The following is a 14,961-nucleotide window of genomic DNA, read 5'->3' on the forward strand; positions in this document are numbered from 1 at the left end:
TCAAACGGGGCACGCTATTAGGCACATTTCTAAAGTCAACCAGGGCACGCTATTAGGCACAATTCTAAATTCCAATTGGGCACACAATCTAAAATCAACAGTGAATTTCCCCTTCAAGATGCAACTATACCACACAAGCTTTAGGCACACTTTCTCTGTGCAATAGTATCACAGCAATGCAATAAGGCAGCCTTTAAAGTGTAAGTGCGCCACGTTATGCAGATTTTGACAATAGTTTGGTTTCTAGGGTTGATTGGTAGGGTAGTATGGCTTGAAGTAATTGCTTCTGTCCCCGCCCTTGCTGCACTTATTTATTGCTGGCTTCTTGCTTCTCCTGCAGATACATCCTGGAGCCGTCTCTGTAGGAGCCGTCCTTTGACTCAGGTCCTTAGCCGATGGGCTGCCAGGCAGAGGGCTGCCCTGGGAGAACTGGTAATGGAGGGGAATCCTCTCGTCTGGGCCTATCAGAGCACGGGGGCGGGCTGGGAGGCGGGAGGGCTCGTGGAAGCAGGAAGAGGGAGCGGGGAGGGAAAGGGAGAAAACACAGAGGTTCGAGGGGCTTAGGGCCCAAGGATTCACCACAAAAATACATATATATATATTGGCAGGATGGACAGGGCCTGGGCACACACTTACCGGCTCACGTCTCGATGGTGAAAGAGACGGCGAACGCCACCGCGGGTTGATTAGTCCCAGAGAGCTGGCCTATCAGAGCACGCGGGCGGGCTGGGGGGCGGGAGGGCTCGTGGAAGCAGGAAGAGGGAACAGGGAGGGAAAGGGAGAAAACACGGAGGGTCAAGGGGCTTAGGGCCCGAGGATTCACCAAAAAAAAAAATTGGCAGGATGGACAGGGCCTGGCCACACACTTACCGGCTCACGTCTCGATGGTGAAAGACCTAAATCCAAGATGGCAGGCGTTACAGGGAAAACGACGCATTTTGCATTTCCCCACCATCCAATCAGCGGCCGCAAATTTTTCTGGCCAATCATAGGCCAGTCAGCTGACCGAACAGGGAAGTGAGTCCACGAACCGGACATAGATACACTAATTTTTTTGCCTTACGTTTCGGTCATTTTAAAAAAAAAAAACTACTGGACGGATTTACACCAAATAAAAAAAAAAGCACGCTTTCGGGACCAAGCCGCCGCTCCTGCCACAAATTTGGTGAAAATCCGTCTAGCGGTTTGTGCTGTAGGAGTGAGCAAAGCCTTTTTCCATTATATCTGTGGGAAAAAAAGACATTTTGGGACCCTCCCCCCCTATAACTTTGCCCCCCCTGTACCCAACCTCTCCAAACTTTGCAAAAAATTCAGAGTGGGCCATATACTTTTTGTGCAAAGTTTGGTGAGGATTCATCCAGGGAGAGCGAAGTTATAAGCCACCCAAAAAGTGCTCTTCTTATGGAAACAGCAACTTAACCATAACTACACAGCCACTACAGTGGCTGTGTAATATATATACATGGCTGCCCAATGCCCTGAAAATCAAAATGAGTGTGAGCAAAACTACGAAACAAGTTATGCGTATGATATAAACATGGAATGAATACAAAATGGATCTAAAACTGCCCGATACTATAAATGAAAAATCTTCCTTTTGTGGAGAATTTACAATAAAATCAAATAGTCCAAGAAAATGTGTCTGGCCAGGCAACACAAATGTCCTTAATAACAAACCTTACACACCCTAAGGACTGCTTTAGTCCATAGACCCCTTTCCTCCAAACTTAAAGGGACATTATGTCCTTCATAAGGGGACCGGAGCAATTTTTGTAGCACAACAAAATGAGTAATTTTATTTTTACATGGAGACCCGTGCTGCGCAGCAAAAGTCCCTGCCTCCTTAAGCCCGACCTCCGGGCTTAGTGTCCCAGTCCCTTTTCGCTCACTGAGGCCAGACTCTGACTGGAGGCTTTTTTATTAGGGGCGTGGGGGGGGGGTGTACAAAGGAAAGGGGACTATTGTCTACGAGTACAGCAGTCACTACAGTAACTTGTCTTACTCCTACAACCTATCCCCTTTCCTCCATACCTATGGACGATTTCAAAGCACAGTAGTAATCTAATGAAAAGCTTTTCACAACACATTGTCCTAATCGGGCCCTTGTAGTGTTTATAGACAGTCTATGGAGAGATCCATGTAGGGGCCTTTGCAGCCGGATCCCACGGGGACGTGCCTCTAAAAGACGACCACCGATCTCACCGTGGCATCGACCACGTGCACGCACATAGGCCTTTGGATGGAGGCAGCTTTTGAATAGCAGCCCATCTGGCGATAGTTGCTTTAGATGCTGGGAAGCACTTATTCACTCCCGCAAGGGTTACCAGAAGCTGGGGAAATTTCCTAACATCCTCGTTTTTGTCCAAGTGGAATTTTATGGCTCTTGAGACATCTACTGAGTGAAGTACCCCATCTGCCTCAGGTCGGATTGGGAAAGAAAACCAGATGAGAAACTTCTTGATTGGTGTGGAACTCTGACACCACTTTCAGTAAAAAGGAAGGATAAGGAGACCACCAGGGGATGCCTGAACTGTCACCTCCCTTGCCCTTCGAAAATTGATGGTGGAATTCAACATTTAAAGTACTAATAACATCTAATAATAAAAGTATAGAACTGGCCGCCAGGGAGCGCACAAATGGAAACATCCTTCGTGTGAGCTCTGCACAAGGGTCCGTAACCGTGGACTGAGCCCCCACCATGAGACCCCCCACTCCCCAACCTGGCAACCACTGGATTTCGACATCGGAAGGAGCCTGGAGCCCCCCAGGAAAAAACACGACACGAATCGGAGCAGTTTTAGCCGAGATATCTGCAGCTGGACCTCTGGCGACAGTCTGCACAATGGGCCCACGAACCCAGCACGCATTTTCACGCGGTGTCTGGGGCCCAACGCGGATGGATTGTGGAATTTGCATGCTGAGGCGGCACCACTGCTGTGCAGCCCCAAACCAGCGCCCCCTCCACCCCCAGCGGGACATGCATACAAGGCATTCCAACCATCGTGCAATGACGACAAGACCCGTCTGAGAGGGGACATGGGCGCGTTGAGGCCTGCAAAGGGGCAGGATCTGCAGAGCAGCTTGACGTGCACCCGGACCTGCGTCTGGACCACCCCCACCACGGACCGGAGGAGAGAAGAACCTACGAAGAGCCACCGGAGTCCAGGTGACGGCGGCCCCGGCCCCCTCCAATCACCAGACCCGGTGGCTGTCACTGAGGCAGTGCGATTAGGTTGGAAATAGTGCTCCCCGCCTCTTCCTCCCTAACAGGTGGGCTCCCATACCTGCACACCCCAAGGTGTAGGAGCCTCTGTTACCCACCACCCAGTGGACTGCTCAACAACACGGGGTCGCCCCCACCAACCATTGAGACAACAGCTCCCAATCAACGTGACCGCATGCGATCAGGAACCTCCGCAGCCTGCCATAACCTACCATTGTGCAACCAATGCAGAATCGCTATGAGGAAAGCATACCCGGAGCACGCTTGGCTACGGACAGCCTCTCTCTCGGCTGCTCCCCAGGTCCTGCCGGGAGTGAGCCCCCCTGATGACCTAGTTATACATAAGAATCATCAGACATTGGCCCATAGGCTTGATGCCCAACAGCAGGACCACCATACCTGGCATTGTCTATCAGCCTCACCAGGATCCCGACCCCTGCAGTCACGTGGAATACTACCGCCAACAGAGATCCCGGGGTGCAGGCCCATGTAATAGGGACGAGCAAGGAGATCGCAAAGAGAATCCCTGGGATGCCCAGTCAATCCTAGCAGGGCGCAACAACTCAACAAGCGACGCAGGTCACCGGTAAGCTGTACCCCACCACCAATTAACCAATAGAGCCTTAGGACTCGAACTCAGACAACACCCAAGAAGGACTCAAAGAGCCATACGCTAAATCGTGTGACCGAGGGTTGGGCCACTGTGGTGCAGGGCGTGTGCCCCCCTCAGATCCCCTATACCTTCCTCATTCCAGCCATCCCTAACCATGGGATTCCTCCACGGCCCACTGGACCTCACACATTATTGTATATAGTTCATACACACCCTGGAAACCTTCAGAGAACAAGCCTGGGGGACTCATAGCATCTAACGTCTGTCAATCCTGGCATACCCCCTGGTGAAAGTGTGACCACAAGCTCCAATGCCTGCATATATACACCACCGTGGTCCTGATCAAAGAGCAATACGCAGAGATCAGGAAGTGCACCCCACAACAGACCACCCCTAAAAAGATCAATCGCTACATGAGGCATCATCCACACTCCAACCCTGCTGTCCGTGGACTTTAAAGGAAAGCTAGCAACATACAAGTTCTCCCCACTCCACGGCTCACACAGCACACCCGTGCCTATCGCACACAGCGAGGGTTCATCCACTACTAAACTTCAGACCTGCTGCCCATGGACATTAAGAAAAAGTTAGTGAGATACAAGTTCTCTCCGCTTCACGACTCTCACCATCCACCAAGTGTCACAAACATGTCGTCGAAAGGGATTGAGGCGGCCGCAACCAAGGTGGACGTTGCCAACCTGCTCACTGAAAAGAGTATGAGGGCCGACATCGGAAGCAAAATAGACAAAATATAAAAACAACCCCATACATTCCATTTCACAGAATAATATTAAAAAGTCTTTGCATTTTCCCTCAATATATATAGATACATACAACTTCAAGCCATGTCATTCAGGCTGCTTTTTTTGATGCACGCGCCAACACATGCCGGCACCCAACAGTCCCTGCGCCCTGTCAGCTACATCCAACTGGGCGCGCCAACATGGATTACTCTTCTATAAAAAAAAAAACGATTCCAATTGATTGATTGCGCTAAAAATGAAAAATGTAACGGCAAATTAAACTAGAAAAAGGCAGGGGAAGTTGAATGGTAAAATAGGAGATGGGTTACAAAAGTATTACTATTTCATTTTAAGCTTAGGTTCAATGCTGCATTTATCATTAAGTAATACAAAAATAATTTTAAACAATTAAAAACAAAAAAGGAGAGAAGCACAGATGATAGTCCGGCCACACTTTTAAACGCTGATTTAAACTTCTTCCCAAATGTGAGGTGACCCTCTAATACTGAAAGGGCCGATAAATATTGGCTTTTGGGTTTCATAAACCCATTTAATTCTCATGTTAAAAAACAACCCAAGATGGCACCAAAACAGTATACAATAACACTAAGGGAAAGCTAAATGTTTGTAAGATATCAAATCAAACAGTAATATATTGCAGTTAACATTTGAAATAAAATATGCACACATTAAAAATGCTGGTCATAAAAAAATGTGTATTAATGCTATGCGAAAAAACTTGAAGTTGTAAGTCTTTGTTAACGGACTTCAATAAACTGCTCACACGACAACGTTGTGTACTCAAAATACATACATACTCAACTTGTGAATAGTAAAACTATTCATCGATTTTTAGAGTTTAAAAAGGGTTCATGTTGTCCCTTCAGAATTCTCAAATAAAATATAACTTTTCTAAAGTGTTGTATACCCGATTCCTAGCTCTTCTAAGCAATGTAATAATTAAGCTTTAATCACTAGTTGGGCGTGATGTACTGGGTGGTTACAGCCCACTGAGTAAATTAAGGTCTTTAAAATGGGGGACGGGCCGATACCACCAGGCAAGCATGCCAAATTCGGCATCAGAGCGGTTACCTATGACAAACTCCAGAAAGCAACAGTCATGGCGCTTGGAGGATTGCACCGAAGTCAAAAGGTGAACATTTGTGGATTGCTGCCTAGGCGCTGTTTTTACAGATGAAGTGAACGTTTGAAAACCGGCTTATGTTATTGAAGCGCTGGCCAAGATACAAAAACTTCAAATCAATTTTCACAAAGTGCTTAAAACAGTCACTGAATGACTAATTTGCAACATCACACAGTCAGTTCAATCTACGCAATATAACATAATTCATGCCCTTTCAGTGAAATTAAAATGTTCTCATTCTTGAAACAAATCATGCCTAACTGCTGCATATAGCACGAATAATGGAATTAGAACTAACACAATGACACTTTGACAGATGTTTTTACTCTTCCTCACCACCTATGCCAAAACAAAAATGTGTTCTACTCTGCCGAAATAGGCGTGCAGGGTACCCACTAAATACTCATGCACCAGCTGATCCAAGTCAATAGTACTAAAAGTAATCACAAAATATATTCAGACAATAAGTGGCTGGACCGTTTAGAAGGTCAATAGAAGATACCGGTGTGATACGGAAAACTACTAAAATAAATCTGCCAACCGAAAACTCACTGAAATGGTGGTTGGTGACGACAGTTTAAAGCCAGGTAAATGTTAAGAGGATGTTTTACAACATGATGTTTACTGACAAGAAAACCTACATTTATTGTTGCTCACTCACCTGACATTGTCTGTTCAAGCCTGTGGATCAATGACTTTTTTGCAGAGTCAATCTCGGGACTTGGATGATCCAGAACATGCCTGCACCAGACCAATGGGCTCATGGACTGGTGCAAGGGAGTCCGCTTTTTCTTAGGCGAGGAGTAGAGCCTAGAAAAAAACAAAAAAAACACAACCATAGGCGGGTGAAGAGACCAAAAACCAGCAGCAGGATTACAAATCCGACGCTAGAAGAGCGCACGCATATTAATCAGTTCCTGAGAATTAGGGCTGTGCCGATTAGCATATTTAGTATTCGGCCGAATAGTTTGTGAACTATTCGGCCGAAGCCGAATATAAAGCAAATAGTTCCTTTATTTAATAAATTATATTACAAACTTGAAAAAACACTTATTAAAAAAACAAATAAAGCACCATTTTAAATGCATTCTATACTTTTATTTCTCTTCATTGTAATTAATGTAGTATCTTTATTTAAAGTATAAAGGACATAAAAAAGTAGATTTAACCAACATGAAGGGTACAAATGTACAGAAGGTTGTTCCATATTAAAAACCAGTGCCAGTTAAAGTAGGAGGCTTCACAAATGCAAAAGAACTAGGTTGCAATGAACAAATTGGATATTGCAATTTGCAATTTCCTTTGTGAATCAGATACATTGCATTCTCTATCCAGTTGCAAAGTCGATGCAGTCTAGTTTCTAAACTTCTTTGTAGCTCACCTAGAAATATATAAAACTGTTCATGTCTGCTCATGCAAGACAAGTCAAGAGGAAATCTGAAATGGGTGAACTCCATCTCACCTATTCACCCCACCCAAAGAAATGCTGCTTACTTTTCACTTATCCCCGCTACTACTTCTTGCCAATACACAAACATATGCAACTTACCATTCCTGATAAAATATCAGATAATGTTAAACTTGGGACTCAAGTACTTAAAAAAAAGAAAAGGGGGGACTATGAGGTGTGCATTGCGAAGTGACATGACAGGAACTGAAAGAATCAAAGTGAAATATGCAGATTTCTTTCAGTTCAGTTTGCATATAAATATCTGCCAAAAAAAAGATGTTCTTGTATTGTTTCAGGCCAAGTATAAAATGAGCACCTTTTATGTTTAAGAATCTGTAACAAAACAGGACCTAAAGAGCAGATTACAATAGAAGATGTTTTACAGCTGCGTGATGGCAATTTCTCTGGTCTTGTGACCAAGTGTGTGGTCCAATTCTATTCACTTTTGCAAACTGAACTCTACATTTGCCTTTCTGAATGCTTGTTGCATTGTTTTTAAATGAGAATGTCAAAGTATTTGGCAAGAGCCGAATAGCTTTTTTTCAACCAAAATTCGGCTGAATACTTACTCGAAGCCAAAGTTCGGTACACCCCTACTGAGAATCAACCCAAATTACCATTTATTTCAGCAGCACTGCATGCAGCAGCCCGTCCTTTTGAGTAAAGACCATTTCTCTTTTAACCAAGCATTAATGTGGCTCTAAAGTAAGCTGTAGCTATCAAAAGGCAAGAATAACGAGTCTTCGTACCCAGTCGCTTTTATTACATACTGGGAGGCCTTGCTGTACCTCTGCAGGCGCTGAAAGTCCCCATTAGTTCAGGTTTAAGGAGCGGAGGACGCTGTAGGGTCAGTCCAATGTCAAATCATATAAGACTGCAGTATACACGAAATCTTGCAGGACTTTCTCGATCATTTCAGTGCATGGGATGAATGCCGATATAAAGATGGAGGTTAAAGCAATCTCGAACCTGTAGTGGTCTACGCAGACAGGCAGGGCCAATGTAGCTGAAGCCCATTTCTTAACCTTGCGAACCTCCTGCACAGTTTTAAGGTACTGACCTCTTTTTAGGTTTCTTCTCCCCACTATGGCTGGCCTGGGAGTGTGCCACGTTCCCTCTATAGCACACCCACCACTCCCTTCACCCCAACCCTCGAAGTTCAGCAATGCTCTGCACCCCTGCCCCAAGAATCACAGAAGTTATGGCAGAGAACGCATTGAAGATGTGCACGCCTTGACTATAAATGATAGCTCGGTTGTGATTGGCTTTGTGTGGCTACCTAAAGTTGTGCGAAGGGCGAGTAAGGTAATGCAAAGCTAAAAACGGAAGAAACCTGAGAGGTCATTTTAGTAAACCATTATTGTGGGCTCCTCAGTACAGGTACAAGGTTACAAGCTAGATCTTTAATTTCTAACACTCTATAGTGACTATTAAAGTAGAGAAATCAATGCTTTTCCTGCATGAAATACAGGGTACAAAAAATTAACGAGATTGAGGCAACTGGGGATCCTAGAGAAACACCCGACGGTGGTCTTAATGAAAAAGTAGTCAATAACGAGATTTGAAGGACCTGGGTCAAGAACTAGTCAAGTTTTCATAGTCATTAGGGTTACGAAATCAAGTGGCCAAGTTAAGCTGGAAGAAGAACTGCAAGGCAGAAGCTTGAAGAAGGAATACGGTTTGCATGCATAAGGCATTAGCGCATGCTTAACAACTGGACAGTCTGTGCCACACTCTGCCCCCATCCCATCACCTCCACTGGCACCAAGTACCCCTGGTACCTGCTTTTCAGTATTCCTGCTCAGTTCTGCTTACCTTCAGCTCCACTGCCAATTGCCCTCCCCTCTATTCTATTCACAAAATTCTCTCAGGCCATGGAAGCGCCCAACAAAAACCACCAATATGACTCCCTCCTTTCCATCAATGTCACTCACCACTTTCAACACTCGCTAAGGTTTTTGTTCAAAAGGGTCCTTTTTAAACTCCTTGTACCTCGTTGGGACCTTCCAGCAGCCAGCCTACCGCTATGAACAGGGTGGAATTTTATACACACTCAACACCTATTGCCACTCAAAGGTTATCAGAAGTAATGGCACTAAGTGCCAAGAGGCGACAGAAGCCCCAGAAAGACCAATTCTCCTTTTCAAAACTCTTGCTCATTAGCAAGGATCTTAATAATGTTTTGAAGAATGATGTAAAAATGGCATGTCCCCTTCCATCTACACCCAAGTTCACACAGCTCAAGTCTGCTTACCCCTATGCTTTAGGAATGAGGGACCTACCCTTTGAATTTAACCCTGACAGTGACATCCCAGTGGGTGCCAAGCCTGGGTTAATTCCACAAACATTAAAAGGGGTGCAGATTGGGGACAAACCAGCAAAGTCCATACATGGGCCAGGTTGACCCCATGATACCAGTGACTCATGAGGGATCAGTTGATGCAGGACGGTGTGGCCTGCTCTACCATTGAAGACTTTCAGAGATGTGCGGCATCTGTAAGTCCTAATACGCTCACGCCACATTTGCCACACCTGCTAAAGCAGTTTGAACCAGATGCTGATCTTGAAGGCTTGGAAAAATAATTGCAAACTCCCCTCCACCAATATCTTGTCCACCAGGGTTGCCAAACAGACCTTTCAGAAGCCCCCATCTCAGTCCCGCCTTCGCAGTCGAAGGCCAATGCGCCCGTTTCTCATTTGGCAGGTGTTTTACAACTGGAGATTTATCCTCTGTCTGACCCAAAACTGTCAAAACATTGTTAAACAACTCGCAGTGGCAAACGCCAAATCTAAGCAGGTAACCTTAAAGAGTTTGTACTTAAGGAAGTCTCAAATGCCTAACATCGATAACTAGTCGTCTACCAAAACTTGTGTCATGGACCAAAGGAATGGAAAAGAGACCAGAGAAGCCCTGCAAAATAAAGTGCTTGCATGGCTACGCCAAAGAACAGGGCCTGGAGTTGTTAGGGAGTCGGACCTGAAGATCTTACGCAGGATCAACCTACTTGTGCTCACAGCAAACAAGTGACTGCGTCCTAGTGGGCTGTCGGTTTAGCACCCTACCCTCATCAGATCATCTAACTATCTCCCCATGGGTTGCTTGAACTGTAAACTAATACTCTGATGCCTGAACTGACTTTCCGCAATTCTTTTTTGAGATATACTCTTTGGGGCGTAGACTCCTCACGGTCTTGTTTTTGGGAATTTTGCTGTGTTGATATACTGCTTCGTCCCCTCTTATTTTATGTTTTTGTTGTATAGTTTGTTGTTTTTGTCTGTATGCACCATCATGCCTCCGGGTCCATTGAGCAATATATAAATTGCTAAATAAAATAAATAAGTAGTAGATAGCCCTGCGAGATCAGAGGCTGTAACAGCATGAGAAATTCTACAGAGGGGTAGGCTGGGAGGGCGATGAGGAATACGTTGGAGGACCATCCAGTCAAAAGAACGTTACCAGCTGGTAAGTAACTTGTTCTTCAAATGGATTGTGTCCTCCAACGTATTCCTCATCTTTGATAGACTCCCAAAGCAGTATGCAGAATTTGGAGGAGGGAGTAGATTTTGAAATGGTCGGCATTTTATAAGGCCGAATACAGTACCGCCTTACCAAAGGCAACATCCTGTAACGCTCACCTGATTCCCGTAGAGGCGCCGGTCTTGACTGGGCGTATACCGTATCTTCAAAGGTGATGTGTAACACACGGCTGGCTCTTTGGGCTGGACCTCTGTGCACTGTATGTTTGACTCGAAGTGTAAGATGTCTGCAGATAGAAAATATGGGATTAATGAACTGGGTTATTGAATGTCTCTCTCTTCTTCCCTTTCTCTTCTCCTGTAGAACCCCGAAGGTTAACGCTCTCACCTTAGGTAAGAGAACGCTGTGCTCTCCGTCTGCCTCGGGGCAGGGTGCTGTAACCAGTTTCTTCACTGGATAAGGGGAGCAGGCCTCTTGACTTCAGAGGACTGCTGTCCGTCGTTTACTGCACGAACGGTAAGTTTCGAGTAATTCTAATGTCTTTAGAGTCTTTAGTAATGATGTCTCTTGTTTTGCAGGGTTCCGGCGATGGTGGATGACGGGCTGAAGTGAGTTGAAGATGGAGCCCGTGTGATGAATAGAAGCGCCTGGAAGCACGTAAGTAAGCGCTTGTTGCCTGCTTCACGATGCGCTCTAACTGTCTTTATTTTGCAGGTACAAGTTCGGAGCGGCTGCAGGGTGCCGGAATACCCACTAGGTTAGATGTGGAAAGGAGTAATGGCAAGTGAGTATTAAAGTTCCCCAATGTCTTTAAACGCACCTGGTTTTGTCTTTCAGATGCGGGATGCAGCGCCGAAGGCCTCCGGAGCGTGCGAAGAGTTGGTAAGCTTTTGTCTTTCAGATGCCGGAATGCAGTGTGAAGACCTCCGGAGCGCACGAAGAGTAGGTAAGCCTTGGTCTTTCAGAATGCAGCGCGAGGCGTTGGTGACAGCCGATGGCCCAGGTAAGTGAAGAGCTGTCACTGAAGACCGTAATGCTAACCTGTTCTTTCTTGTCTTTATAGGTGTTGCTGAAGACTGGATTCAGGATGGTAAGCCTTTTTCCTTAGGCCCAGGATCAGATGCAGAAGACACGATGAGCGTTCTGCTGCAGAGGATGCAGAATAACGCAAAGCAAGATTCATCCATCGGGTGTGGTTTAAATAGCCTCCTGTAGTGCTTAGGTGTCTCCTTCCACAGCCACGCCTAGGTAAGAAAAGAGTTCCTGCTTTCCAGAAGAGTTCCAGTGTTCTGAACCTAGGGAGTGGCTCCTGCCCCACCCAACAGGAAAAGTAGCTCCAAACAGAAGAGGATCAGAGGCTCAACTGGCAGGCAAGTAAGCAGCATGGTCTGCTGCAGGTAAGTCCACCCAAGCATTATGAGCCCGGCGCTTCCAGCGCTGGGACTGGGCATATTTATGAGCCTGGTGCCACTGGCGCCAGGACTGGGTCCAAAAGGTCCCAATTGGGACTGGTTGGCACTCGGAACCTGGGTTATGAATCTGCTTCCAAGGGAGTTGGGAAAACCCTGACCTTTTGGAAGCAGAGATCATGACACATCCTGAGAGTGGGAAGCATCTAAACAGTAATGCCTTGCAAATGTATGCACGGAAGACCAAGTTGCTGCATCACAGATAGATTTAATATGTACACCCCATTGAAGGGATGCCGAAGAGGCCATACCTCTGGTAGAATGAGCCCTCAAACCTTCTGGCAGGGCCTTGCCTGCCAATGTGTAACATTCCGAGATGCCAAGTATAATCCACCTTGATAAGGTCTGTTCTGAAACAGCTTGACCCAATTTTCTTCTGGTATACCCAATAAAGAGTTGATCAGCCACTGAGCTTGGAGAGCCTAGAGAAATATAGAAGCTCAAAGCTCTTCTAAGGTCCAACCTATGGAGACTTTCCTCCTCTTTACCGGGATGTGGCGGGTGGTAGAACGCCGGCAGAATCATTTTCTGATTCAGATGGAATTCAGATACAACATTTGGTAGGAAGGAGGGTTTTACCCTCAACACAACCCTGTCCTTGTGGAACACGGTATATGGTGGCCTGGAAGAAAAGTGCCTGCAACTCGCTCACTCTACGTGCAAATGTCAATACGACCAATAATATGGTTTTAAAGGTTAACAATCTCAATGGGCATGTGTGCGCAAGGGTTCGAATGGGGCACACATTAAAAACTTTAGAACCAGATTAAGGTCCCAAACTGGGACTTGAAAAGAAGGTGGGAACACATTTGTGAGCCCTTTTAGGAATTGAATCACCAAGGGAATTTTGATATAGGAGCATACATCTGAAGAGCGTGGTTGAAGATGCAAAGCGCTGCCAGGTAACCTTTGATGGTCCCAACATTGAGACCGAAGGTTCCACATTGCTTTCCCTGCACCAGTCACAAAACTTGTTCCAACGGCAACGGTACAGAGACTTTGTTGCTGGCTTTCTTGTCGAAAGCAACACCTCCATGACATCCGGGAGGTCCCAATCCTTGCATCTCAGCTTTTCAGAAACCAAGCGTGAAGGTTGAGAGTGTTGACCTCTAGATGGCGAACCTGTCTCTCACTTTGCGAGAGAAGATTCTCTCTTTGCGGAAGACGAATGGGAGGACAGATGGACATGTCTAGAAGGTCCGGGTACCATGTTCTCCTGGCCCAATCCGGGGCAATTAGGATCATGCAGCTTCTGAACCGTCTTAACCAACTGATTACTTGAGGAATGACGGGGATCGGTGGAAACGCGTATAGTAGTGGGAACTCCCAATCCACCACGCACGCGTCTCCTAGAGCTCCTCTCGGAGGAAATTCCCTTGAGCAATACCTTTCGCATTTCCGATTGACTCCGGGGCTAGTTCCCACTCGTGTGACACTGCACCCTGCCTGCTCAGAGCGTCCGCCGTTATGTTTTCCTCCCAGCCAGGTGAACTGCTGATAAGGAGATCCTTCCTGAATTGCCCAGTACCAGAGCTGCATTGCCTCTCTGCACAGTGGCATTGACCCCTATACCTACTCTTTTGTTGAGGTAATGCATGGCCACTGTGTTGTCCATCATTATCAGGACATTCTTTCCCCGTACAGAGGGCAGGAAGGCGTTCAGCGCTAGTCTGATTGCCCTCAGCTTTAAAATGTTGATGTGTAGTTTGGACTCCGATGGAGATCAACGGCTGCCGATTGTCAGACCGTTGGCAGGGGCTCTCCACCCCATGAGTGAGGGGTCCGTCACTACTGTAATCTCCGGCCATGGTTGCTAAAATTGTTCTCCTTACTTAGGGGTACTGGAACCTGAAGACTGGGTTGATGCATTAATGTCCACTAGGGAAATTGGGATAGAAACAAAACTCAGGCTAATACAATTGAGAATCCTTCACCGTTCTGATGATACGTGCGCTGCCATGGCCAGATTGGGGGGTGGGGGGGTTATCCGAGAATGGGATATGCATTAGATGCAAAACTGAGCCAGCCACCTTCTACCATATGATATGGGACTGCCAGGCAGTACAGGTCTTCTGGGAGAACAAAAGACTTATTGCGGTTAAATTGGGCTCTGCAGACCTACCGTGCCTGAACCGCTGGAGTAATGAACTGGACAGATGCGCAGCTTCATAACGCCGGATCTATAACGCACAGGGTTGCTCCCGCAAATTTGAAAAGATATGGGGTAAATGGCTTGATGCTCACTGAAATCCGCTGTGTTGCCAATATTTATTCACATTGTCTCGCAACCGTCTCACGGCCCCTTGACCCGGCGATGCCCCTCCCGCTTTTGATGCTGCCATGTTTTCTTGCTCTGATGTATGCCTATGTTTAATGTCTATTTTTCCGTTCTGTTGTTCAAAATCAATAAACAGTTATAAAAAAATTAAAAGAATGTTCTCCTTTCAAAATATTGTCCTTGCATGCCCACCACAGGATATCCTGTGCGACCCTGCTTGGAACCTGAAGCAGGTCCGTCATACTTCCTGAGAAATGGGACCACTGAGTTCTCAGAGCTCATTGAAGGGATCTCATTCTCAGGCGGGCTTCTGGCACCAGTAAAAATGCAGGATGCCATGAGGCCGAGCAACCTCAAGAAATCGAAGGCCGGAAGATTCTGGGCATTTTGAAATTTGGAAACCATGTGAAGAATGTCTTGAGCCCTTGCCTTAGGTGGCAAGCTCTTTCCCAAGGATGTGTCTAATACCGATCCAATGTATTGGAGCCGTTGGCAGGGTGTCATCTGTGACTTCTTTAAATTGAGGGAGAAGCCCAGTCTGTGAAGGGGGTGGCAGGTGACAG

The 14,961-nt window shown here is 46.3% G+C and overlaps 1 protein-coding gene across 1 annotated transcript in view; it reads right to left on the minus strand.

The window, feature by feature from the left end:
* Positions 1 to 14,961, minus strand: part of SLAIN2 (SLAIN motif family member 2) — a 786,196-nt gene that overhangs the window by 592,455 nt on the left and 178,780 nt on the right. The window contains exon 2 of the mRNA XM_069631699.1: positions 6,385 to 6,533. Coding sequence (XP_069487800.1) covers positions 6,385 to 6,533 — 149 coding nt within the window. The remainder of the gene's footprint in view (positions 1 to 6,384; positions 6,534 to 14,961) is intronic.

Source organism: Ambystoma mexicanum, chromosome 6q, assembly GCF_040938575.1.
Source record: "Ambystoma mexicanum isolate Mex_15411 chromosome 6q, UKY_AmexF1_1, whole genome shotgun sequence".
NCBI classification, from domain to species: Eukaryota; Metazoa; Chordata; class Amphibia; order Caudata; family Ambystomatidae; genus Ambystoma; species Ambystoma mexicanum.